The sequence below is a fragment of the Pleurodeles waltl genome, chromosome 8 (assembly GCF_031143425.1).
Source record: "Pleurodeles waltl isolate 20211129_DDA chromosome 8, aPleWal1.hap1.20221129, whole genome shotgun sequence".
Taxonomy (NCBI): domain Eukaryota; kingdom Metazoa; phylum Chordata; class Amphibia; order Caudata; family Salamandridae; genus Pleurodeles; species Pleurodeles waltl.
The window spans coordinates 154,972,459-154,999,554 of NC_090447.1; the positions used below are offsets into that span (position 1 = coordinate 154,972,459).

The following is a 27,096-nucleotide window of genomic DNA, read 5'->3' on the forward strand; positions in this document are numbered from 1 at the left end:
AAAAGGCATGGTACTCCAGATAGGCCCTGGCTGGCTCAGCTTTATCTGATGATAACAAGATATATCCTGATCCGGCCTGATTTTGAAACATATTATTTGTTGGTTCATCTTCATGTTTCCTGAAGAAGATGCGTGGTCATCTGGGCACCTTAATACGCATCGGCACCTGCACAATAGCCTCTCCGGATTGGACTGTAATACTATTGATTAAAAATAAAGCAGATAACGATATGTATTGCATTACACTGTTGGTCCTTAGGAGGGACCCATTGATAAAAAATAGACCTAACAATCCTTTATCTCTTATTGTATAGGATAGACAAGAGTGTAAAATGTTCCTTATGATATCAACTTTTTTTGATTTGAGATACCGGTTTGGTGTAGCACAACACAGTTTTATTGACTTGGGAACGTGTATGATATGAATGATATGCTTGGTATTTACCAGTGTGATATGTTTTAATGTGTAAGGGTGGGATGGTTCTCTGTGCATTGTTTATGATTCTTGGAATAAAGAATAGAAATATATAAATCTTTCATGCTAGACAAGTGATGTGTCATTTGTATAAAAGTGGCTCTGTATGCAGAGCTTACATTTGCAGGTGGGTTGTTTACTGCTTTTTGAGTTTTATAATCTTCCTGTCCCGCTCCAGTATCAGTGTGTAGTTCTCAGGGAACCCTCTGCTTATACGGACATTCCCAGATTCACCAACACTGGTAAACCTGAGTATGCATCAAACCACTGGAAAGCAGAAAATCAGGACTTTGCAAGGGACAAATATTCAAAGGTCAATTCCCACCACAAAACCAAGTGTGAAAAGAGCAGGAATAAAGGCGAACAGTAATGTAATGGGAACTGTCACTGCCTGATGGCCAGGGACACAGTCTGCTGTTACAGAACAATCCTGTCTTTTCACCATCCAAAACCTTGGACAAAACTTGCTGTGCCTTTCCCTTTTGTTGATGGGTGTAGGTGTTTATTGTAGCTTTTTTTCTTTTGTGAAGAGCTCATGCTGTGCGGGTGGTGTCTGTCTGTAATTGAATGTGATGAGAAAGCAATCACCACTTGCTGACATTTTTCATAGGGTTTGTACTCCAAGCACGTAGGCAATTAAAAGCTGTCTTTGGTCACTGCTGTACACCGCTTAGCCCAATGTCCACTCTGAGGGCGCACCTGCAGTGTAACAGAGCGGGAACCTGCACAGAAACCGAATATTTTATAACATTACGGCCCATATTTATACTTTTTGACGCACAACTGCGCCAACGCAGTTGTGCGTCAAAAATTTTACCGCCGGCTAACGCCATTCCAAAGCGCCATGCGGGCGCCTTATTTATTGAATGACGTTAGCCGGCGCTGCGGACTGGTGTGCGTCAAAAAAAATGACTCACACCAGGTAGCGCCGGCGTAGGGGAAAATGGAGGTTGGGCGTCAAAAAATGGGGCAAGTCAGGTCTGAGGCAATATTCAGGCCTCAACCCGATTTGCGCCATTTTTTTTGACACCCAACCCCCATTGAAATGACTCCTGTCTTAGCAAAGACAGGAGTCATGCCCCCTTGCCCAGTGGCCATGCCCAGGGGACTTATGTCCCCTGGGCATGGTCATTGGGCATAGTGGCATGTAAGGGGACCCAAATCAGGCCCCCCTATGCCACAAAAAAAATACGAAAAAAAATACTTACCCCAACTTACCTCTACTTCCCTGGGATGGGTCCCTGCATCCTTGGGTGTCCTCCTGGGGTGGGCAAGGGTGGCAGGGGGTGTCCTTGGGGGCATGGGAGGGCACCTCTGGGCTCCTTCCGAGCCCACAGGTCCCTTAACGCCTGCCCTGACCCAGGCGTTAAAAAACGGCACCCATCAGGCTGGGCGCCGTTTTTTAAGGCCTGCCCCCTCCTGTGCGTCAAAATGACGTCACAGTATAAATATGGGGCACAGGCCTTAAAGTCATTTTTTGGAAGGGAACGCCTACCTTGCATATAATTAACGCAAGGCTGGTTCCCCCGTCCAATAAATGACGCACATGGTGGAACTTTGACGCCCGCGGGGTCGGACGTCAAAGTATAAATATGGGGCAGGGTTTGCGCCGATTGTGCGTCAAAAATTTTTACGCACATTCGGCGCAAACAGAGTATAAATATGCCCCTAAGGCTCTATGGGCCATAGTTACAAAAAAGTGGCGCATCAGCTTTGATGCGCCACTTTTCTTGTGCCCACCCTGACGACACCATGAGTGCCCCATATTTACAATGCTGCACACCATGGCACATGTTAGGACAATAACGTCATAATTTATGACACTATTGTGGTACTTTGCAGGATTAGCGCCATGAATTGTGGCGCTAATCCTGCAAAGTAAAGGCAGACCCATTGAAATTAATGGACATCATTTTAACGCCTGCCTTATGATACTAGAAATGGTGTTGTGAAATGTTGTAATTTTCACTGCGCCATTTTTATGGGCCTCCCTGCCTGGGAAAGGCCACCCTTGTATACACTATGCCTGGTGCAGGCATAATGTGGCACAAGGGGTTACAAAGTAGTGCTGTACATGCATTGCGCACTTTGTAAATATGGCAAAGAAGAATGGCCTCCTTATCGCCACATTAACATAAAAAATGATGGAGGCACCAGGGCAGTGTTTCCCAACCTGTGATTCGGGGACCACTGGAGCTCCGCGAAGCCTCTTCAGGGGGTCCATGACTGCTAAGAAAATTAACTTATATAAACAGATTAATAAAGTGTGTATAAAGTGGCTAAAAGTAAAACTGAAAATTTTAAAACCTTCTGTAAATATGAAGGATTTTAAAATTGGAGGCTAAAAATGTAATTAGTATCCTCAGATTGATTGTGGGAGCAATGCAGGTGCATCAAACAGAATATAGTATGGACGATATGTGACTTCAATTTAATTTAGAAAAGCCACAATCTTCGTGTTAAAATGTTATTTTTTTATTTTATTTGTTTGCAAATTAAATAAAATGTGTTATCATTTGTGTATGTGTTTGATGGAATGGTTGTTTCTGTATTTTTTGTGCATTGTTTTGCAGTTCTAGTCATTGACGATGTTTAGGCCTGGGTCCCTAGTTTCCAGTAATGACTCATTGGGGGGGGGGTCCCCAGATTCCAATAATGATTCAGTAGGGGGACCCAGGTTCCAGGAATGACTAAGTGGGGTCCACAGAAGTCAAAAGGTTGGGAACCACTGCTCCACTAGGCCCTTGTAAATCTGGCCCTATGTGCGTTGCATAATACATAAATTGATACACTTCTATAGTTGCTACATTCCAGTATAGCCACTGATGTAGTTTGTGATACCACCGACTTAACTGTATATTCCCTCTATGCAAAAAGCAAAAAGTAAAAGTAAACTGAAGGAGTCTTCAACTCCTTCTCGCCTTATCTGTCCTCCACTTAATTATTATCTTTGTCTGATGGACGCTGCGTGGCAGACAACTAATTATTTTGCCACAATTCTAGTGTTTAGTAAGGAAATCTGAAAACAAAAATTTAAAATCGTAACCATAATCTAAAAGCAAATATCTTTATTAAAGTACACACCCACATAAATGCATTTCATTTCTCAACCCCTCAATCTCAATGTTTTACTGTTGGCTAGAGGGCTCTGGAGAGTTTTACCAGTTAGGTAACCTTTTAATTGAGCGTTTTTATACCGGATACTTTAGTTGAATTTGTACTATAAAATATGTGATTTTAATATACACTCACTATTCCTGGTCTTATGTAGTTTTTCAGCTGTTGTGAATTATAAGTTAGGACAAATCCAATCTTTGTATATCCAACAAAGTATGTTTTACATAAAAAAGCTTTTGTTGAAGGGTGCGTTGATTTCCATGATCGATCAGATCTCTTGGGACCATGCACAAAACACAACTAAGGTGCTGTGCTGCTTTACGTGGTTTTTCTCTCTCCGTGTGCTGACACTTTAGGCTGCCATGCACCAATGCACACACCCTTACATCAGAGTGTGTGCATTCTGTCACGTATGGATGTACTGGAAGGGGGTCCTTTTTGTCTAAAAATTACGATTTCATATTTTTACCAAAGTGTATGTTTGCTGTTTAGTGCTGCCCACATTCAAAGTGGTAAAAATGTAGAGTTTTTTCAAAAACTTGCTCCACAGTTAACCCCCGAGCATATGATTTTGTCACAAACCCCTCTCTACCAATGTTAGCAGATAGAGGTTTGCATCAAAACCCATGAATGGTTGCATTGGAACGCCCATGTCCCACCCATGGAATGCCTCGATGCAAAGTAGCAAAAAATAGCACATATTGCTACTCTGTGGTACTTTGGTCAACTTTCCAGTGCAAATTGGTATTTGAGTTGGAAAGTAAATATCACTGTACATTTTGCACCTGGTTTGTATTAAAAAATAAATGCAAACCCGGTGCAAAGTGTTAGGAAATCAAGGCCTGTATTTTTGTCTCACACTAGTGGTTCGGTAGTTTAAAGCCAGAAGTGCTTTGTATCTTCATGGTGCTCAGTGTAAGTTTTTTGCCACCGCATGAAGGAAACAGTCAAATCAAGTCCTTCTTTAAACATCTTGAATTTCCATAGCTTCTTTTGGCCACGTGTAGTTATCAATAACAAAGGAGTCATAGTCGGGGCTGTAGATGAGAGATCTGACGAAGCTCTCTTTATCTTCAGGTTCCGGATACCAAGATGCCAGATCATTTCTGTATGCGTAGTCGACAACCTGAAAATAATGAACAATCAGTCAAACGATTGAAATGCTATAATGGATCATTATGAATTTGTTAGGAGCAGAGTTTAGCTCGTAGTTCAATGAAACACTACCAGAGTTTGACATTGCAACAGCGTGAAGGCAAATGTTCCTTTTTTTCACAATTCATTAGAAAACTACAAAAACTATAGATACGTTTCTCCCTCAGGCAAAAATAAATTCTGAAAAAAGGATTAGACTGATGTTAGCCACTTGAAACTTTCAATACTCTTTAGATTTAGGGCTTTTAAAGCCAAATGGGAGGGACGTCACTTTGCAGAGGAAGCATTTTATATGAACAGAGGGAAAATATTATAATTTAGTATACTATAAACTAAGATAATATGTTATGATTTTTTTTTTATTTTTTTTTTAGCATTTTTGAAACTAGGTTCCAGGAGAACGTTGCCCCTCCCCCAAAGGGGGCTTTATCCACCAGAGATGGTCAGTTCTTGAACAAGATAATTAGATGTTCCCAAAAACATGGTTTATGTGTTGTGTACATTAGTTTAAAAGCCTGGTAGCTACATGGAGGGCCAGTTTGAAGGCCACTAGAACTACATACAATTTGAGAATTCCTATGGTTAGGGAGTATCCACATCAGTATCCTTATCAGCACAAGGGATTAGTAGAACGAAAGATGGATACGAGGTTTGATTCCACAGTTGATTTTTTGTCCCCTTTGCCAATGCTTTGATGGGTGCTTGATGTTAGTATTTTTGTCCAAGAAGAAGCCAAAAGATTTGGGCCAGCAAAGCAGTGCAGAGGGTGTTTTATGCTGGAAAAGTGCCCTTTTCCCAGTGCAAAAACTGCGTTGCATCAAGGGCTTTACAGGGCGAATTAGCACGAACACCCAAAAGTTTTCTTGCAAATACCACAACGGGGAAATGCATTCATTTTTCCTAAAAAAAAAACATTTGTCTAGGCATAGGAGTCTGTTGGCTACTTCTAACTGCAGATTCCTCACCTTAGACTATTTTCCCAGGAATTCTGTAGCAGTGCTACCACGGGCTGATAGGTGGCGTTGTGCCGCTGCGTGCTGACTCTATGCTGACCTTGTATAGACAGAGCAGACCCGAATACACACGCCAGCCAAGCACACCGACACCAGTGCCTTTGTTTCTGCACCTATGGACATGAACCTGGAGCTGTGCTCCCACCAGTGTAGATCTTACAGCGCTTCCAAACATCTTTGTACAGGGTGTTGGGTATAACGCGGCCATCGAAAACATGATTGAAGTTGTGCCGCGATTGCAGGAAGCAGATATTGGTCATGGACCAATACAGGTGGTTCCTTTGGTACCTATGTTCAGGACACGACTCAGTCATGTTACAATTCTGCCCAAATGCACCCAAAGGTGATTCAAGACTGAATGTGAAGATGTACATTGCTAACACAAGACGTTGCAGTCTTCACACAGGTCCTGCTCCAAGTCGCTGATTTCTAGGCTGTAACTGTGACTGCTCAGCTCTCTGCTCAAAATCTTCAGGTAAGTCCAAGCTCCTTCATAAGAAAGTGCAGTGGGACTCGACCTCATCCCACCACTCTGACTCCAAATAGAAGATAAAGATTTAAGTCAAACTACTTTGAACAGATTCCTCAGTTATTCCCAATGCATCCCAAATTCCCTGGACTACCATGGACTCTGCAGAAGAAGAGAGGCCATGCTTCAATTATTTAGTGCACTTCTGGTTTCCTCTTGCATGCCTTTATGCACACATAGGACCGGATGGGCCCTCCAGTCAGGTTAACACCAGAAGGTCTTGTAAAATTGCATGCAGTTGCTTCAGGTGTCTGAACAGTTCGGCCCCCACCAGAAACCTGCAACTTCACGGCAGGAATGTAGAAGGGTCCCTTGGCCATGGATGTCATCCTCATCCCCTGTTCATAGCCCTTCTGCACACATTTAATTCTGTTTGGCTCTGCAGAGATCTGCATGTAGTTTTTTTGTCCCAATAAACCCGGTCTGTACCTTATTCCCCAGTTCAGGCTCAAACTGAAATACCCAGATTTAGGTGTAGGGCTAGTGATCGGAATCATACATTTCTCTACTCCATCCTATATCCCTGCACCTAAATCCAGGATACTTGTAATGAGGCTCCTATTTTTCTTCCTTTGTGTAACTGGAGCCACTTGGAACAATCAGTCTTCCTGGCTAACAGGCAGAGCCTCATTTTCAAATATGCATTTAACATGTTCTTGCATTACACACTTTAGTCCATTACACATAACTTTTAAAATAAGAGCATATTGATCACTTGGTGTTGAAAAATTACTTAAGAATTGGTTACTTACCTGTAACTCCCATTCTCCAGTATTGGTATCTTTCATAGATTCACATGCTTGAATCATTCCCCGTCATCAAAGTGGGAGTCCCACTGTATCATAGTATGCAGTATAAAGAATATGCAAAGTTCAGCTTAATAGCCTATCTATGTCCTTTTTTTAAAAAAAGGGTCAAAGTTGAACACTCCCAACAGAGGCATCTTCCCTCAGATTTTCTGAGCACTAGTGGGACAGACCTCACTGGCGAAGAAGGAAAGCCTCTAAGGGGAGGAGGGTGGGTCGCATTTGAATCTATGAAAGTTACCAATACTAGGGAACAGGAGTTACAGGTAAGTAACAAATTCTTTCTCCAGTATTGGGATATCTTTCATAAATGCACATGCTTGAATCAGAGTAGTTAACAGTGCAATATGTCTTAACCAAATACATATGATAGCGGATGGTGGGTACAGTATTTTATATTACATAGTAAAGGAAGCTCACCTTATTGGAAAGGATGCCAAAGTACCGCTTGACCAACAGCTGTATCAGTAGTTTGTGCTGAATCCAGACACTAGTGCTGGGTGAAAGTGTGCATGCTCGTCGATGTTGCGGCAATGCATATATTTTCAATGGAGACCTCAGCAAATAATGCCAGTGGAGTAGAAACTGCTCTTGTGGAGTGAGTTCTAGTCTTTAGTTGTAAAGGTCTGCCTCCTTTAGAATGGCAGTACTGAATAGTGGATTTGGAGACTAGTCCACCTTTGTTATTGTTACCATCGGCCAGAAAAAGCTGGTCAGTAGTGCAAATCTGGTTTGTTCAATGCAGGTACAATTGTACACATATCTTGACGTCAAGAGTATGCATACTCCGTTCCACTGGTGTTTGAGGATTGGGAAAGAAAGTCTTAAGCATGACTGGTTGATTTAGATTAAAATCAGTAGGAGCCTTTGAATATGAACTTGGGGTTAGTTTGTAAGATTACCATGAATTCTTTGAATTGTAAGAAGAGTTTGTTGATAGTAAACACTTGCAGTTTGCTTACTCTTCTACTAGAGGTGAGGGCAAGCAAAAGAGCCAATTTCCAGGAAAGGAATTTTAACTTAGACCTGTGAACGGGTTTAAATGGGCTTTTCATTAATTGAGATAACACTGTGTTAAGTTGCCATGCAGGGGGCGATTACTTTATTGGAGGATATACTCTAAAAAGCCCTTTTATGGAACTGGAGGATTAGTCTCTGTGACCATAATAAAGGAGATCCAAAAGTCCGTCTATTTCCGGAAATAGCAGCCAAATGTACTTTGACAGAGGAATGTGCTAAACTGGATTTGGCTAGAGATAGTAAATATGGTAACACCTATTCGGGATGAGATGAAATAGGCTGTATGTTGGAATTCTCACACCAAAGACACGGCATGGTTCCAGTTTGATCTTTCTGAGAACTCTGGGAATAAGAGGGATCAGGGGAAAGCGTAAGCATAGATCCTGGACCGTTTCATCATAAGGCCATTCTCCCAAGAGACCTTTTGAGGATACTGGATGGCATAAACCCAGCATTTCTTATTCTCTTGTGATGCAAATAGACCTAGGTTGGGCTTGCCCCATGTTTAAAATATGGCCTCCAGGACTCACTTGTTTAGCTCTCACTTTTGACAGCTTTGGGTTGTTCTAATCAAGGTCTCTGCTAGAGAGTTTTGAACTCCTGGGAGATGCTTTGCCCTTATAGTCACTTGATGAGTTAGTGCCACTGCCAGATAGACAGCTTCATGGGATAGAATCCAGGATTTTGTACCTCCCTGTTTGTTGAGATAATGCATGCTTGTGTTGTCTGTTTTTTTCAATACAGAGGAGCCTCAAATTCTCGGTTGAAACCCTTGAAGAGCTAGGGAGATTGCTCTGAGCTCGAGGAAGTTGATGTGTAGCATTGACGGATCCAGAGTCCACTTGCTCTGAATCTGGAGGTCTTGCAGATGAGCTCTCCACCTTTCTAGAAAAGCATCTGTTGTAATGGCATATTATGATATGGGAGGAAGGAATGTGTGTCCCGCAGAGAAATGGTTGGAGTTTATCCACCAGGGAAAAGCTGGTTGCATGAGACGTGTGATCTGTACAGTAATGTCGAAATGTCCCTCCATCTGGAGCCATTCTGCGTCCAATTGTTCTTAGAAGGATCACACTTTGAGACTACCATGAGGTACTAGCAGGAATGGCTGAGGACATTATGCCAAGTAGAGATTTTATCAGGCAAACTGAGGCGTACCTTTTCTTTTTTTTTTTTTTTTTTTTTAAAGAGAGTGGGACAGAGAGGAGTGTTTTTGCTGTCTGTCTATGGACAAGAATGCCTTGTTGAATAATGTGTCTATAGTGGCTCCTAGAAAGGTTATCCTTGTGGTAGATGAGAGAAAAGACTACTGGAAATTGACTGTGAGCCCCAGGCTTTGAAAGAGCTGAAGACATGTGGCAGTATCCCTCAACGACTGTTGGGATGATGGAGCCTTTATCAGCCAGTCATCGAGGTGAAGAAAAACTTGAATGCCTTGTTGTCGTAGGTGGGCCACCACTGAGGCGAGAGATTTTGTAAATATCCAGGAAGCAGATTGGGACACCAAAGGGTGGGACTCTGAACTGGTAGTAAGTACTGGCGACTGCGAATCACAGATACTTGTGATGACTGGGGTGGATGGGAATGTGAAAATAGGCATCTTGGAGATCGAGGCTGGTAAGAAAATCGCCATGGTTGAGAAGTTGGAGAATTTCCTGGAGGGAGCCATACAGAAAGATTGTTTCTTCAGGTAATTGTTCAGTTTTCTGAGGTCGAGACCAGGACGCCGCTCCCCTGACTTCTTCCTCACAAGAAAACAACTGGAATAAAATCACTGTCCCCTTTAAATTGTAGAACCTCTTCTATGGCTCCTTTTGACAACATAGTTAAAATCTGCTTGCAAAGAAGATGAAGGTGAGATGGGAGGAATTTTGCTTGAGTTTGAGTAAATTCCAAGGTATGGCCGTGTTTGATTAGATCTAGGAACTATCTGTCCATAGTTATGTTGGCCCAGTGATGTAGGTACTGAGAAATTCTGGCACCAAGACGAGATTGAGTAAGTGTTGTAGCCGGTACATTGATGTTGTCCCTGTTTTCTAGTGTTGCCTCTGGTTGAGGTAGGTCGACTTCTCCTTGATTGATGTTTAGCATAGGCTGCAACTGAGGCACTGTGTAGGGTTGATGTTGTTGGTAAGCGGCCCGAAAGGACTGCTGGTATGATCGGGGTTGGTATCTCCGCAGTGAGTAGAAGCCAAAAAGGCTGGAGGGTTCCATGAGAACGAGCTGTCTCTATGTCAGTGTTTATTGCTTGCAGAGCATCATCAACATGTTTTCCGAACAAAGAATTGCCATCGAAAGGCATGTTTAGTATTTTTGTCTGCACTACAGGGTGGAACGATGTAACCTTAAGCCAACTCTGGTGTTGAGGAACAGCAGATCCCACCAATTGCCTGAGGCCTATGGATGCTATATCCACAGCACAGTCGATTATTTCAGAGGCTGCTTTTTCACCCTCCTGTACAATTTGTTTAGCCTCTGTTTTTTTATCCTGTGGCAGAAAATCCAGGTATGCAGCAATATCTGACCACATTTAGCGATCATATCGGCCTAGGATGGCCAGAGAATTTGCAGCTCAGATAGTTGTTTCTGACACCACTGTGAATCTTTTACCTACATTGTCCAACCGCCTGCCCTCTTTTATCAGGAGGAGAAGTGATAGGCGTAGAAGGGTTTTTGGACATACGTTGCGCTACCTCAGTGATGACAGAATCAGATCTAGGATGTCCTATTAAACATGCTGGCGAATCATCTGGTGCTTTGTAGTTCTTGTCAGTTCTGGAAAGAACGGCTGTGACAGATGCTGGGGGGTTTCATGATTTTTATGCCTTCTTCCCTTTTTCTGGACTGATCCTTAAAATGATATAAGAAATTATAACAGAAATGGGGAGATGGAAACGTTTGGCAGCTCTCTATTAATGTTTGAAAACTGCCTATATCTCCCGGTGGAGAATCTTTTGGTTGTGGTACTGGAGGGGAAGGTGGAGGAATAAGAATTATCCCATTAGTTGGATATGGTATGATTTGTCCATTATTTCACCCTTTTCTCTGTCTCTATCAGGATCATTATAGTCAGTAGTGGAAGGATTGTTTCAAGGAGTCAAGGCAATACAAGATTGCAGAGTCATTCTAGGTGTAGGTTGTGGAGGCAGATTATCTGGAGACTGGGGTGCAGATGTGGGTATTACCATAAGTGACTGATGCCCCTCAACTAGTGTTGGAAAACGTGTATAATAATCCTTAAGCATGCTTTGTAAATCTTGCACAAGGGTAGCCGGAACCTGAACCATGTCTGGGGGTGGTGGAGGCACATAAGGATGGTATTGCTTAACATAGTGTTGGGTTTGGTAAACAGGCTCATAATATTCTTGTTCATCCTTGTTGCCCTGATACATTTACATGCAATTCAGAGGGACTGTGAACTGTTCTAAATATTCCCCGCTCTTCATCAGAGACTTGGATATCCAGTAAGTGACTGGGCATTAGAGGTGATACATCCGAGGGTGCTGTGAATGAAAGATGTATGTGATGAGGAGATGACAGAAGTGTTGTTGTGGAGGTTGTCGACAGTGTAGATACGATATTGACAGTGTTGATGGCCTCTTATGTGTTTTTGTCATCGACAAGTAAAAAAAAAAAATTGGGTCGTTGTCGGTGCCATCGTCGACACGATGGCTCTCGTCGACGCGGAGACCGTCGATGTTGGTGATGGAAGAGATGACGGTAAAGTTGTCGTCGGGCCTTTATCTTTAGTTGTTGTCAACAATGTTTTTGAAGTGTTTGTTGTCATCAACGAAGATTTTTCTGATAGTTTTGGCTTTTTTGAGACTGGTTCAGATAAAGAATTTGTTTTGAATGGTATATGCCCTGAAGGTGCAGAAAGCTTGGATTTGATTCTCAAGGAGGCCTTTTTTGTTTTTCCTGATGGGAACAGCTTTCTGTAAATCCATGATGGGTCTTTTTTTAATGCTTTTTTTCCTGTGTTGAGGGGACTCATGGTGAGACCTTTCCCTCTTCCTGGAAGTCTGTGAGGAGATGGAGCACTCACTACTTTCCTCCTCAAAGAGTACAATAGGTTTAGACTTTAATTTCTGTAGCCATAATAGAGATCTTCCCTCACGATCTTTGAGGTTTTTTTAAGAAAATTTTCTGCATCCCTTGTGGGCTGGAAGAAGGCAATATATGCAATCCTTATGAGGATCTTCTGAATGGAGACTTTTTTTTTTTTTTTACCACAGGTGGCACAGTGTTTAACAAGTCCTTTCTTGACATGTCCTGACATACTAGAATTGAGCAGTAGATATATGAAGATCAGCAAATCAGAAGAAACTGAACAGATCTCAGGGAGACTCCTCATACACAACATGCGTTGAAAATCTGAGTGAAGATGCCTCTGTTGGGAGTGTTCTAAGGGGTGCTGTCACCCGATTGGTCATTGTTCAACTTTGGTCCTTTTTGTTTTTTTAAAATGACATAAATAAGCTATTAAGCTGAACTTTGCATTCCCTTTACAGCCTATATATTCTGCTTACAATGATACTGTGGGACTCCCACTTAGATGACGGAGAATGGTTCAATCATGTGAATCTATGAAAGTTACCCCAATACTGGAGAATTGAAACTTTTTAGGGTCTGATTTCTGTTCTGGCAACAGGAGGGAGCTTTCTCCATGAAGGTTCTAGCCTCCGCCTGATCTGGAGGTGGGAAGATATGCAGTTATTGCCAGCTATCTTGGCTTGTGGGTTATCTAAAACATTTACAAACAAGTTGTCGGTCTATGTCTAAGGAAAAACAACATGCGCCGGATTTACATTTACCATTGAAATCAAAGTGTCTACTCGCAACATGAGGGTCATTCTGCTTACAAGTCATGAGAATAATATAAAATCTTCATTGGCTGCTTACAATAAGTAGTAAAGGGTACATAAAGCACACAGATAAAAGGAAAGGTAAGATGAGGGATGCATCTATCAGCTAGAAAGCAATAAGATATTTCCTACAAATCCCAAGTGGCAGATTTACTCATTTTTAAGACAACACAGCAGAGAAACCAAATTTACTGTGCCACAGGCAAATCGCAGCCCGAAGCCAAAGTTACTAAGATTGGCCTGCTGCAGCTGTCTTCCCCTGAGCTGCCTTGCACAACACACAACCTGATGGAGGTGGGTGTATGCCCTCAAGCATAAGATTTGAACTGAGTATACCCTTGCCGCACAACTTCCTGTAACTAAACAAATAGAGAAGGATCAAACACTTTAGTTGTGTAATGCGAACTTCAGTAAAACTCATGGAAACCACCTTTTCTCCTGATGGCTCCACAATAAAAACCTAATTACTTCGTAACAGGTGATTCATGCTGAGAGAGGGAGGTCCCTCAAGCCCACATTCATTCTGTAAACCCATGTAACACGACTCTCTGAAGAAACAAGCATATCAACTTGCGCAAAGTACAGGCTATGTTCTTGATTCCAAAAGCAGCTTTCCTACAAAGGTAGTAATCTAGATCGGTGTGGATTACACAACAGCAACTGGAATAGACGTCCAACCACTGTCTGGGAGAGGGTTAAAGCTAAATGGAATTGCTAAGGCAGTCCTCCTTATAGTAGTGATAGCCTAGCAGTAGCTGAATAGATAGTTTACTAAACATGGGACTGAAGCTTAAAATCCTAAGAAGGAGAGTTGAGGGATTTCACTAGGGGGACATACAAGCTGGGTTTTTGATAATGTATTCCATTCCAGTAATTTGCCCCCTACGATACCAGGCATAAAAAAACAGCAAATCCAGCTGTATTTTCATCTCTACTACACCTCAACAGGTCAGTTTTGCACCAGCACATATTTACAGTTCACACTATCAGCATATTCTTGATGAGAAGCATGCAATACATTCTGCATTTTTAAAATTCTCCACTGGATGGTAAAGACTAGCATTTCAAATAGAGCTCAATAAAGTCTCATACCCTGACTGCAATTTTGAAGGACACTTCTCTGATAGTGCTCAGCGGTGGGTACAGCCGACCTTCTGCAAGGTGTTCTTCTGTGACTTCTTCGGCGATAGCCTTGGAAAGAGAAACAAGATATTAGAGATCTTCATGAGTTTAACAAGTAAAGAAACAGTGGAAGATTAAGCTTCTTCACTCCTCAGTGTTGTCATAGCGCTGCTTATTAAACTCTTTTTTTAGTAAGCTATCTACCTGTACCTACTGCAGCTTCAACTAGCATTCTTGTAAAATTTATCTTTCTACCGCCACACCTCACCATCATTAACATGTCACCAAGATACAAGAGGTACCGCCTTTAAAAGAGAAAGTGACCAACATCTTAAGATGCAGTTCAATCCCCTCATATAGGCCTATTTAGAGGTACATTTACTATTACACCTAGGTGTAACTCTACATTTTTTTCTGTTTACCATTTACTAGTGCAAATGTACACCTAGGTCAAATCAAGAGGTGGAGCCTCCTAAAACTTTAATTATGGCACAGATTTAGTAACTCTATGTACGTGTTTGTGACCCAAACCCAGCCTAACGTGTTGGGGTGGGATTTACTATCCAACTCAAATCAAAATTGCATTGAAAATATCTAAACGTAACAATGAGGTGCACTATTGTGAGTTAAGTCGTTTCATGATTGATGGCCATTCCCATGCCACCACCCATGGTTTTGATGAAAATCCTTATCTACTAACATTTGTATACAGGGATTTGCACCAAAACCATATGCCGCCTCAAGGCAGGCTTAACAAGGAGAAAGGTTTTCATTTCTCCTTATTTTTCCAACTTTTCATTTGTGCAGCATTGCGGAGAACACCTACATAGTGGGAAAGGTAGGTGGAAATCTCTGCCACTGTTGTGGATATCTCCCTATGGGAAAGTAAAGGGAAAATGATGGAAGTTTATTATTCTTCAAAAGAAATATTTTAATACGGAATGTAAGTGCATTTAAAATATGTATTAACTTAGAACTAATAAAATAATATGTCATAGCATGTTAACTACTCAGTTTAAATGTGTATTAAAGAGTGTATTTAAATACACCAATTTAATGTACAAATCACTTTTAAACAATTATTCAAAAAATCTCACACTAGCTAGCATTTGTATTTTTATATGTACCGAACCTCATTAAAATGTAGGTGTTGAAATATTTTAACTACTTTAAAATTTAATTAAACTACATTAAAAAACAAACTAAAATAATCACATAATTTAACAAACACATATATACACACTCATATATATATACACACACATACGCACGCACACACACACAAATAAATAATTGAAGCCTCAAACTAACTTGATTAATTTAATATTAGTTCCTATGTGGTATGAATTTATTTCCGTCCCTCCATTGTTTTCTATAGGAATGTTTTGCAGTGCCTGTGAGGGGCCATGTGTGGTGCTGGACTTACTTTAAACCTAGGCTGGAGTAAATTTGAGCCTTCTTTGACACCTTTAGGACTGTAGTGTAGTTTGTGGATAACAATTGTCTTATTCATTCATGGGTTACCCTTGCCAGCTCACACAGTGTGACATGCGATATCGGCTCTCTTCACATGGTCTCTTGGTGAAGAGCTGATGTCACGTGGGGTACACACTGTGAGCTTGAAACCCTTGCATAGAGCAGGTATCCAACTAATTGCGTTCCAGCTGATGTCCCTTACGGTTTTTAAAACACCCAAAGAACATGAGCTGCATCCTCAGTAACTTTTTTGGTGAAAAGGGAGTGGGTCTGCTTAGGCAGTGTGGTGCTCCAAGCTCCATTGCCACCCCTTGACCCTCTAACTCCCTCCATGCTTTGTGAGGTGTAAGGCCCTCAAAGACCCTCCACTCCAGACCCCACACCTTCAAGAACCTTGCTCCCTCCTCCCACAGTGAAACACACTTCAAAGTTAGTAGGTCTGGTGTGTATTTGTATCAGCATGTCCCTACATAAACCCATCCCAATTAGAGGTATTCCCCATTTTCCAGCCAATCTCTCTCCCTTGTCCCTCCAACGTTTACGACAAAACCGTACAGCTACATCTGGAGAGATCTCTGCACAGAAAAGATAGGAGAGACCGTGGCTGCAGTCTCTTGCGGTAGGTTTGTGAATCGCATTATGTAGTAAATAAGTATTACTACTTAATGTACTACACAAGGCAGTTTCTGAATGGGTCGGACTACAAAGGCAGTTTCTGAATGGGCCTATAGTTATATTAAGTAATACTTTTTTTTAACTCAAAGGAAATATACTATCTTAGAAAAAGATTATTTGTAAAAAGTATGTTTAACAAGTTTCTACAATTTGTAAAGTACTTTAGATTGCTTCACTTTATGTTCTACGTACAAGTAAATCCATCTAAGTGTGTAGTAACATAATAATTTGTTTTAATCACTAGTGATAAAAAGTCATTGCTACTGCTGACCAGAAATATTCGATTGAAGTACCTCCAAACATATGCTTTAACAATATTGTAAGCAACTGAAACGTTGTATGATCATAGATACAGGAATATGGTAGGGGAAGTTCTTGAAAAATTGTGCATATTTGTGTAACTGCCTGCAGATCCTAAACGCTAAGTCCACTTTGATGTAAAAGGGTTTTTTTCTATGCAGACGATGGAAGGCAGGGAGGACAACATCAATTGTTCGTAGTTGACAATGTGTACCTTTTAAGCAATTTACGAATAATCACATGTATAGCAAGCCCAGTTGCAAATAAAGGAGCTTAGCACCAAAAAAGCTAAATAAAAATAGAGATATCCTAGTCAATTGGAGTGTTTTTAAATGTTTCTTCTACACCTGGTCGCATATCATTTTTTACCCTTTTTAGGGTTGGTAAATTGCCCGACCAAAACTCTGACATTGTAAATAGTGCAAATCACTGTTAATGCCGCCTACTACTTCTAAACTGAAAATGCAAGATGAAGTACCGAAATCCCCATCCGTATTTATGAAGACACTGTGTTGTCCTTGTGTCACTGAAAATGCTGGAGGCATTATTATTGATTAAGCATTTTATTTTGTCTGTTTAGCTAGCAGACAGTTACTTCTGCCAGTGAAAGCAAACTGATGTACTTTGTTTTATCGATTTTTAAATGTGTAGCTCTCATACCTACCCTTTCCACCAGAACTAAAAATGTTAGTGTAGAAGTATAAGTTAACAAGCAAAGAAATTAAAATGTATTTAAAATAATAGCATGTAGGCTGTGGGGAGAGATGGGGTGGTACTCACAGATTGGGGATTTCTTATTAAAAAAAAAAAGAAAAGTAAGATTGAGGCTAGAAAAGTGGATGTCCCCAGAGAAGTGTCACGGTAGTGCATATTCCAAGTACTGCAAACATCAACCAAAATATAACTTCCCTATTTTTTGCAGGAGTGTATTGGTAGTCATTTCAATGGAAAAAAATGTCCCCTGTAAATGGAAAAGAAGAAAAGATTATGTTAGGGCTCCAGCTGCAGACTTCTACTTGGTGGACAATCCGCAGTCACATTGCTGTGGCAGACTGAAGTGCATTTGGAAGCTATGAGAGTTGCAGCTTTCCAAGTAAAAGCAAGGCAGTTTTGTAAGTACCACAAAAGAAGCACATCAATCATTGCCCTATAATTGTGTTGTATTTCCCCTTTTTGTGACTCAGCTCCGTGTTCATTGTCTCGCATGGCAAACCACAGCGACAATACAAGAGGGATATAGTATATGATATGATATATGATATGATAATATATGATTTGATATGATATAGTAGATAGCATGAGCCCTCTGAGGATCCGACTGCAAAACAATGTATGTCAGCATGAGATAAAAGTGGTCCAAGTTATTTTGGGCTTTGAGTGAAGGGCCATGGTTCATACTTTATGTAACTGGTTAAGAAGTTGAATACGTTTTACTTGACACTACACCAGACTGAGTAGCATAACTTTGAAGAGTGAATGTCAGTGTAAGATAGGCGAGAGTAAAGCACCGAGCGGTGAGAACAGGAAAATTACATTTCAGGAGAGGCTACGGTGCCTTTCTGTGCATCTCAGGGCTCCAGCCTTGCCTAGGCTTTATTTGGTGTTTATCGTGAATCCTGGAATCTGATGCTTGAGAATGCAGGTGTGTGCTTCAACCATTATTAGGACTCCTGCGTAACAGTCTGCAAGACTTCCTGCTACGCAACCCAAATAAAACAGGGTTCCTCCTCTTCTCTTTCACACTTGTAAACTTGACCCACCTTTACTGGATCCCTTGAACCTGATGGCTTCTCTCCCTCGCTTTCACCAATGGTAAAATCCCTACTCCAACGTTCATAATACACATAAAACAATGAAGCTGAATCCACACATGCCTTCCTCCCCTCTCTCAAGAAGGTCAAACACCTTATGTCTACTGATCACCTGAAGCTAGCTATCCGGGCCCTCCTGGTCTCCACACGTGTCCATGAGGGTCCACTGGTGGTAGGTGTCCCCCGGCCTGCCCTGGTACCGCTCTAGCCAGCTCTCCACTCAGTGGCAGACATTTTGGCCATGCAATCCTCATTCCTCTGTGCCCTGCATGGCTGCCTCTAAATTGAAGGATCTCAAGAAACTCTGCGCCATTCCTTGCAAAGTCTGCACTGTTGTATGTTTGAGTTGTGCGTGAAGTGCCCAGGAGACTTGTGCCCAAGTTTTGTGCTGTACTTCTGACGAATGTGGTATTGGATACATTAGCTACACCTGTAACATTCAGTAAAAAACCTTACCTATCACATACAAACATAAACAACACAAACCTCGGCAGTGGTGAGAAAGATTTCTTCAGAGATGTGTCGTACTCCGCAGCCGATGATCCCAAGCGCCACTCCGGGAAACACGTAGGCATTGTTTCCCTGACCGGGGAAGAAAGTCTGTCCGTTGGGGAGGGTGACCTTATCGAATGGACTCCCACTTGCAAATATACCTCGGCCCTAGCAAAACCAGAGGAAGATGTCTTAGTGCAAACAATAAGTAACCAAAGGAAAGAAAAAAACAAGTACTAGCCAAGACAATCTGGATGGTAGTGTGTTTGGTAATTATTTTGCGTGTGTGTATATATATATATATATATATATATATATATATATATATATATATATATATATATATATATATATAAATATATATATATAAAGCATGTGCCACAAAAGTAAACGGGAAATGTGAAAATCTGCCCTCACTAAAACATGACCATCTTCTGTTTCCTATAAAAACTAAATAAAAAATAAATTTAAAAAATCACAATTGCAGCAGTTTTACCAGTGATTTTTTTTTTTTTTTTTTTTTTTTTTTTTAAATCAAGCCTTTCAGTTGTGCCATGTATTTTATTACAATTTTTTGTGAAGAAGACAAGAATAAGTCACCACTTAAATAGCACAAACTTCAAAAAGGAGTGGAGGTAAATTAAATAGTTGGTATTTAAAATTAATATAAACAAATAACATTTAAAAATCACTGTTTGAAGCAGTTTTAGCACTGTAGAGAAAGAAATTATTTTTAGGCGGATGTGATTAATGAGCACAAACTGTGCAGTCACTCAAAGTGCCATTAGGTAAGGTGCGCTGAACTCCTTCCCATGCTTCATGCTGTGGTGGGCGGGGCAAAATGTGAGTGACTATTTAACAGACAAGTGGATGAAGCCCACTGAACAAATGCTCCTTTTTGTATGTATAATATGGATGATGTTTTTGTTGAAAAACAATCGACTTATAAACAGCTAAAGGTATCACAAATGCCACACCTAATGAAAGTATTTTGGTCCAACATATAAGACCTCTGCTCGCACCCATTCCAAGATGACGGTGGTACACGCTTGCATAGTTTCAGCACAGGGAAGAATTTATTACAATTTTAATGTAGATTAATCAGTCATCACTCCCAAACATCAGGCGGCAGCCTTAGGGCGCCACCGAATAATTAAGAAATGGCATGAAAAAAAATGTCTGTTTCTTACTGGACCAGGAGTACTCCAGAGACAAAATGCTATTTTACATGGAGCGCTAAACATACTTTTAGTGATGGTGGCGAAATTACCCACCCAAAATTGAGTCGTGGTCGGTCATTAGCTATTGTAGCATTTTCATGCCCCAAAATGTAAATTAGTTGAGTAAAGTTTTTGTGAATCCGGAGTTAGGACCTCAGTGGAGCCCAGATTCAATAGGCTTTAGAGTTTTGTGTGTGCCAGCCACGTACAAAAAGTACAAACAAAAAACGTTGGCGCTAATGCTAGAAACGAACTACCCATTCAAACTCTACCACAACAAACAAATGTATAACTGGCAGTATCCAGAAAGAAATAACACGTAAAGTCTATGAATTGTGCTAGGAGTCGCGCTGCTAGAAGAGCAATGCCGTCCTCCACTCACTGGAGCCTGGTGTGTGTTTGTGAATTACCTCTGTGGTGCGGTAGCACTGCTCTGCGGTACATTCAGCTTTGCTCGTGGGATTGCTGAGAGCAAATATGAGGGGACGCTCATTGAAAGAAGCCATGTCTCTCAGGATCGGTTCTGTAAAAGCTCCTCCAATAGCTGCCACGCCTAAAAATTAAAAACAAGCATTGGTAATGTCACTGAGCCTGGTTTTTTAATTTGAAATGCCTCCTCAGTCAATGGTGGGTCTGAGCATTCAATAAGGCATCATACACGCACTCTGTCACTAATCGCAGCATTCAATCGTCAATTCATCAACCCATTAATTCACACTGTTGCGTTCATCCACTCACACAACCACAAGTAACTCATACACAAACGCAGCAACTTATGGAAGATACATTAAAAGAACAAAAAATGGAAAAAGAAAATAAGCTACCGCCTAAACATGCCAGGCATCTGCTTGCAACAGAAAATAAAATTAAACATAGGTAGCCTTATTGCACATGATGTTTCACTGCTTTTAAGCACCGGCGTGGCCGCCACGTTTAGGACCAATGTGTTGGCTAACTTGGAATAGCCAAACAATTAAGCTATGGACGATGCTGTACCAGGATGGAGGCCTGGTCTAGGGACTGTGGCCTTACAGAATGCGGTGAACTGCAGAGTAAATGAAAGACGAGCAGCCTGTTCGCACCGTCTGGGGAGCTGTAGGATGCTCCAGAAATAATGAAAATAAAAAGAAGAGAAAGATAGGAGAAGAAAACATGGAAAACTGAAGGACTGGCTTGTCAGTTCTGTCTGAAACCGCGATTTTCAGGTATTTGTGTCCGATTAGAAAAATAACTTCCAAAAGAGACTTCTAGCTACAGATTCCTCAAATTTTGAGTATTTCCCCAGGCGTCAGTCTGGATCGGTAAACCTTTTCAGCAGTATCTCTGCCTGCTGGTACAATGCAGGTCTGCACTGATGCCTTCTTGCTTTGAAAATGATGTGCAGAGCCTATTTAGGAGCCACTTTCACATGCATATGTCTGTTCCTTTCCTTCAGCGCCACCAGAAGCAGACCCTTACCTCTTCTAAAATATTCAGTGTGAAAGGGTAAATGTCACGTCTCAAAGTGACAGGTTAAAGCCCTGTAAGGACTTTCACAAACAAATCTATGACAGATCATCAGACTTGCCTGTGTTAAATTACGATTCTAAGGCCTGAAATGATTGTGCATTGATGAACCCGGAAGGCCATATGAGACTGATAGGTGAAACGTTACATTGTCAAGCACTGAGATTCAGCAACAAATCTGTTCCAAATTAAAAGTTTGGTCCCGGGTCCATTCCAGATCCAGAAGTCACAGGAGCCATTGCAGAGGTCAGTCTTCGTTTTAGACAAAGTAGTCAGGCAAGAAGAAGAAAAAGCTCAAGAAATCTAAGTGGGACTCTGGCCATTCCCACTACTCTTACGCTCTTGAGAAGGTCGGGGACGGCACCATACACCTCAATCTCACACACAAAGTTGTTCAATGTCTCAGCCTATCCCTCAACTTGTTCTGGCATAACCACAGCTTCCAGGGCAGTCGACCACTCTGAAACAGTTCAAACAGTTCCACGAGGTGACGCTCATACTCTCTGGATCCTTGCCAATTTCCTCTGGCACACCTTTGGGCCAAGTGGTCCTTCATCTGGAATAATACCACTGGGTTTGTCCTCTGCCTCACTTGGACCCTCAGAGACCATAATGGGGCCACCTCAGACTCTAGGTTTGAGTCTAAGGCCAATGCTGGTTCTCGGACCTTCTACGTCGATGCCAACTCCACTGATGAATGCAAGGTATCTCGTGTACTCTCTAACTACGAGTCCCGCTGGTTCGATCTCGACTGAGGCCTTGTCCGGCCACAGTTGAGGCACCACTTCCTCCACTCGACCTACTGGCACAAGTGAGAACACATACCGTGCATTCCCTGTTTGGCATGGATTCAGACAATGATTATGTCATGAGTGAGGAGATTGGTCACCAACACCACAATGCGAATTGGTATGATGACCTACAAGAAGCTAGTGGCCTTGATATCTCCATATGGTAGGGGCTCCTCCTGCCCCCAGGAGCTGCCACCAAAGACAGCACTTTTAATCCCATAGTAATGCACCTGGGGCCCGAAATCCTTGACCTCAAGCTCCCCACCTTGGAGGTCAAGAACAATGTCATAATAGACATCCTCAAGCAGAGTCAAAGATCCACTGAACACCTTTTGCCTTTCAATAAGGCACTTACAGGTACCTTGTAAGGGGCGTAGGCCAAACCTTGCTCTGGCCCCTAGCCAATCACCTAACTGGACGACACTGCTGCCCTGCCCCGGGTGACCCTGCATTTTTATCTCAGCATCCCTCACCTGAAACCTTGGTGCTGCAGCCATCTACAAGCATGACAAACCCAAACACATTCGCAACATCTCCCCCCGATAAGGAGTCAAAATGGGTGGAGACGTTTGGAAAGTCTTCTCATCCACCATCTCGACTCTTAGATCATTGAATGCTAGCTGCCTCCTTGGGTACTATTCCCATTCCCTTTTGGGATTCGGTGGCTCAAGTCCTTGCTGGTGTTCCTGAAGATCTAAGCCCTGTCCTGGCCCAGGGTATACACAATGGTCATGATGTGGCCAAGTTCACAATTTGTTGTGGCTTGGACACCACTTCCATCAGGCAGGCCATTGGCACTAGTGTAGCCACTCGCTGCCAAGCCTGGCAAAGGCAATGTCCAGTTATGCTTCATTGACGTGCCCTTTGATGGTACTTGCCTTTTTAGGGGCAACAGATTTTGCTCTCCAGCAGTTCAAGGAGAGTAGGACCACAGCACACTCCCTGGGCTTTTCTTTCCATCTCACCAACCACATCATCTCCATCATTGCTTTCAATATTTCACCAGAGGCACCACATACAGTTAGCCAATCAAACCTCAACAAGGTGTCCAGCAGTTTCGCTGTCGAGGCCATGGTGCCCACCGTTCCAGCAGTCAAGATCAACAGGCCACCCAGTCCACTGGCCCCCTTGCAGCCTCATGTGCCAAACTACTTTAGCATACCCTTAGTGGAGCACAATCACCTGGTGGGAGGCAGGATCGGGCAGTTCAAGCTGGGGTGACAGGCCATAACGTTGGATGGGTAGGTCCTGCAAATTGTGCGAAAGAGGCCCTCCACTTCCTTTCTTCCATTCCATGCTGTCGCACCTTCTACCTTCCCGCCAACGAATGATGGAGCATCATCTGTACATGTTGTGGCAAGAAATGTCAGCCCTTTTCGCCAAATGGGCTGTTGAGAGGGCGCTTGCACCAGAAATAGGTCCTGGCTGTTATTTCCACTACTTTTTAGTGCCAAAGAAGGATGGAGGTCTCTGCCCTATTTTAGACCTGCTTCCTCTCTCAATACCTTCTTCCGGAAGGATAAATTCAAGATGCTCATACTGGCCTGGGTCATGGCTCCTCTCGATCCTGGAGACTGGATGGTGTCATCGGACCTACAGGATGCCTATTTCTATACACCTGTCCTGCAGGCCCATCAGCACTACCTGCAGTTCGTGGTGGGACAGAACCATTTCTAGTTTGCTGTGCTTCCCTTTGTTCTTACCAGTATTCCTTGCTTGTTCCTTGGGTGTTCATAAAGGGGATGGTGGTGGCAGCACACCTTTTAAGGTCAGGGGTCCCAGTCTTCCTTCCTCAGTGACTGGCTGTTAAAGGCGGGCTCACCCCAGGCAGTTATCAACTGCCTCCAGATGATGGCAAACCTCCTGTTATCTTTAAGGTTCACTATCAGTGTGCCAAATCACACCTGACTCCTTCTCACACACTACCCTTCATTGTTACCATTTTGGACATTGTTTGGTTTTGTGCCTTTTCCAAGAAAGGAGAATCGAGGACATTCAGACTATGATCCTCATCTTTCAAATCTGTCCTGGATTTCGGTGAGGTTGACCCTGAGGCTATTGGGACTGATGGCCTCCTTCATCCTGCTGGTGAAGCAGGGGTCCTCTGGGACCTTACCCAGATCTTGGAGGAGACTGCGAAAGATCTGCAGTGATGGTACTGGACTGCATTTGGGTCAGGGGCAGTCCCTTTTTCCTACCCCCACCCAGAGTAGACAGTGGTGACTCATGTTTCCTTTCTGTTTGAGACTACCATCTCAGTGAGGTGGATATCAGAGGCCACTGGTGTTTAACAGAGGTCAGGCTCCACATCATCCTTCTGGACCAACAACTTGGGGTTGAAAGGCTTCCTTCAAGTCCATCAGAGAGGCTGGATGCAGGTGCCCACAGACAACATCACTTCCATGTGGTACTGCAACAAACAAAGTGGGGTGGGGAGCACGGACCTTCTGTCATGAGGCCTGGCACCTCTGAAACTGGTTGGACCACCAAGGCATGAGTGGCAGTTACATCCAAAAGTGGTGCAAGGTCTTTCACGAATGGGGAGAACTTTGCTCGATCTGCTTGCTACCTACAAGAATACGTAATGTCAGTACTTACATGTGTTAGAGTTCCCAAGGAGTCTCTCGCTCAGAGAGCATTTTGCTTCGAATGGAACTCAAGAATCCAGTATGCCTTTCTGCCAATACCACTTCTGCCCAGTGTTCTCAAGAAGATCAGGACCGACTGGGTCCAAGTCATCATAGTAGCCAGAGACTGGGCACAGAGAGTATGGTACCCAGAACTCCTGGGATTGTGCATCTGTCCTTCAATGACACTGCCCCTCTGGGAGTATCTGCTGTCTCAACAACAGGGCCGGGTTCTGCATCTGGGCCTCTGAAATTTCCACTCTCATTCATCATGATGATTGAGCAGTGGCAGCTGAACACCTTCCTCCGGAGGTGTTTGATGTCATTTTGGCAGCTAAGTGCCTTGACAAAAAGTGTATACACCTGTCGTTGGGACAAATTTGTGGGTTGGTGCAGTACTAGGCTGATATTTGTTATCTGATGTTTTTTTGTTTGCTTTGTCTCTATACCAGAAAGGTTTTCTCTGAGCACTGTTAAAGGCTACCTTTCACCTTTCTGCCTTTTTATGGTTTCCAGATCAGCCCTCATTGTTTAAGTCTCCTGGTATTCGCTTTATGAAAGGTTTACAACATTTCTTTCCTCCTCTTCCATTTGTCATGCCACAGTGGTGCCTTAATGTGGTCCTCCCATATCTGATGTGCACCCCCTCTGAGCCACTTCACAGCTGTCCCTTGCAGCTTCTCACTCTCAAGACGGTGTTCCTCATAGCCATAACATTGGTGCATTGTGTAAGTGAGCTGAAAGCTCACTGTGACAACCCACTGTACACCACCTTCTTCCCAAACAAGCTGGTTTTGCAGATGTGGTCATCCTTCTTACATAAAAAGTTGTGAAACCATTTCACATTGGTCAATGGCTTGCTGGCATTCTATGCTCCACCTCACCCCTCTAAGTTCTAGGAGAGATTCCAATGTTTGGTCCCCAAGAGAGCTTTAAGTTTTTATATTGATCGTACAAAAGAACATGGAGCTACAAAAAGACAAGGCTGTGGAGAAGAAAACCATCTCCCACTGGATCGTTTTGCATTAAGATCTGCTAAGCACTGGTCAAAAAGCAAGTTCCATAACAACTGCACGTTCATTCTAAAAGGGACACAAAACTGCTAGCACTTCGCTGGCACGTGCAGTCCCCGTCCTCTACATTTGCCAGGCCGCTACCGTGGTGTTGCATCAAACGTTCATGAGTCACTAGTGTCTGCAGTCAGGTTTGTCGAGAGGGGTATTTAAAAAATTAGATCTGCAAGACTTGCATTCAGTAATGCTTTCTGGTAGAGACTATCTAGCAGCAGATTTCTTACTGACCCTCCTATCCTCCCCACTTTGTTTTTCAGCTCTATCCATGAATAAGATGCCCAGGTCCAGGAATCTGCACACTGTTCACAAGCAATTTGCTATTGGGGCTCTGCATCTGAAGGAGGTGACAGCCTCTAAGGCAATTGACATCAGGGTGTGGAGCATATAAAGGCTGTGCTCGTCATTTCTGGAGTGGAATGGCATTAGTGTGAAGCTGCAGGGTGCCACCTACTGCAACACAGAAGCACTACTGAAAAGTTTCCAGATGCAACCCTACAACTAGGAACAGGTGAGGAATCTGAAGTTAGATAGCGTCTGTACCAGAAAGAGCATTACCAAAGGTAAATAACTTGTTCATCACTGCTATCACTCATGGGGCAACAGAGCCAATATCTTAAGAGGCTGAGCCTTTGCCCAATGCTGAATATTAACAAGGATGCGAGTGGAGTGCCTGACTGAGTGCCCAAAGCCCAATGCTGAATATGAACATGGATGCAAGCGAGGTGCTTCAGGCATTGACTAGAGCCCTATGTCTGACAGCTTTTTTCTGATCGAATTCGTTTTCTTTTTATTACTAATGTATTTATATAAAATCTATAATCTATTTTTATTTGTTTTTATTAAAAGGACGTGGCACAAAAGTAAGCCTAACAGATCTTCTGAAGAGAGTCTAGTAGAACGTTTTAGAGTGCAAACCGTCTACCCCCTAGAGTTTTTCAGAAGGGGTAATTAACACCAAAATCTTTGCCTGCAACAGTGTTCTGTGAAATTTCATGTAACAAAATCCAGGCCTGCAGGCTTAAC

The 27,096-nt window shown here is 42.6% G+C and overlaps 1 protein-coding gene across 1 annotated transcript in view; it reads right to left on the bottom strand.

The window, feature by feature from the left end:
• Positions 1–3,528: 3,528 nt before the first annotated feature.
• ME3 (malic enzyme 3) overlaps positions 3,529–27,096 on the bottom strand; it is a 384,512-nt gene continuing 360,944 nt past the window's right edge. Inside the window, exons 12-15 of the mRNA XM_069203992.1 lie at positions 20,487–20,629; positions 18,851–19,024; positions 14,073–14,171; positions 3,529–4,718 (exon numbers count right to left, since the gene is read on the bottom strand). Of these exons, the coding sequence (XP_069060093.1) occupies positions 4,557–4,718; positions 14,073–14,171; positions 18,851–19,024; positions 20,487–20,629 (578 nt within the window). The 3' untranslated portion in view covers positions 3,529–4,556. The remainder of the gene's footprint in view (positions 4,719–14,072; positions 14,172–18,850; positions 19,025–20,486; positions 20,630–27,096) is intronic.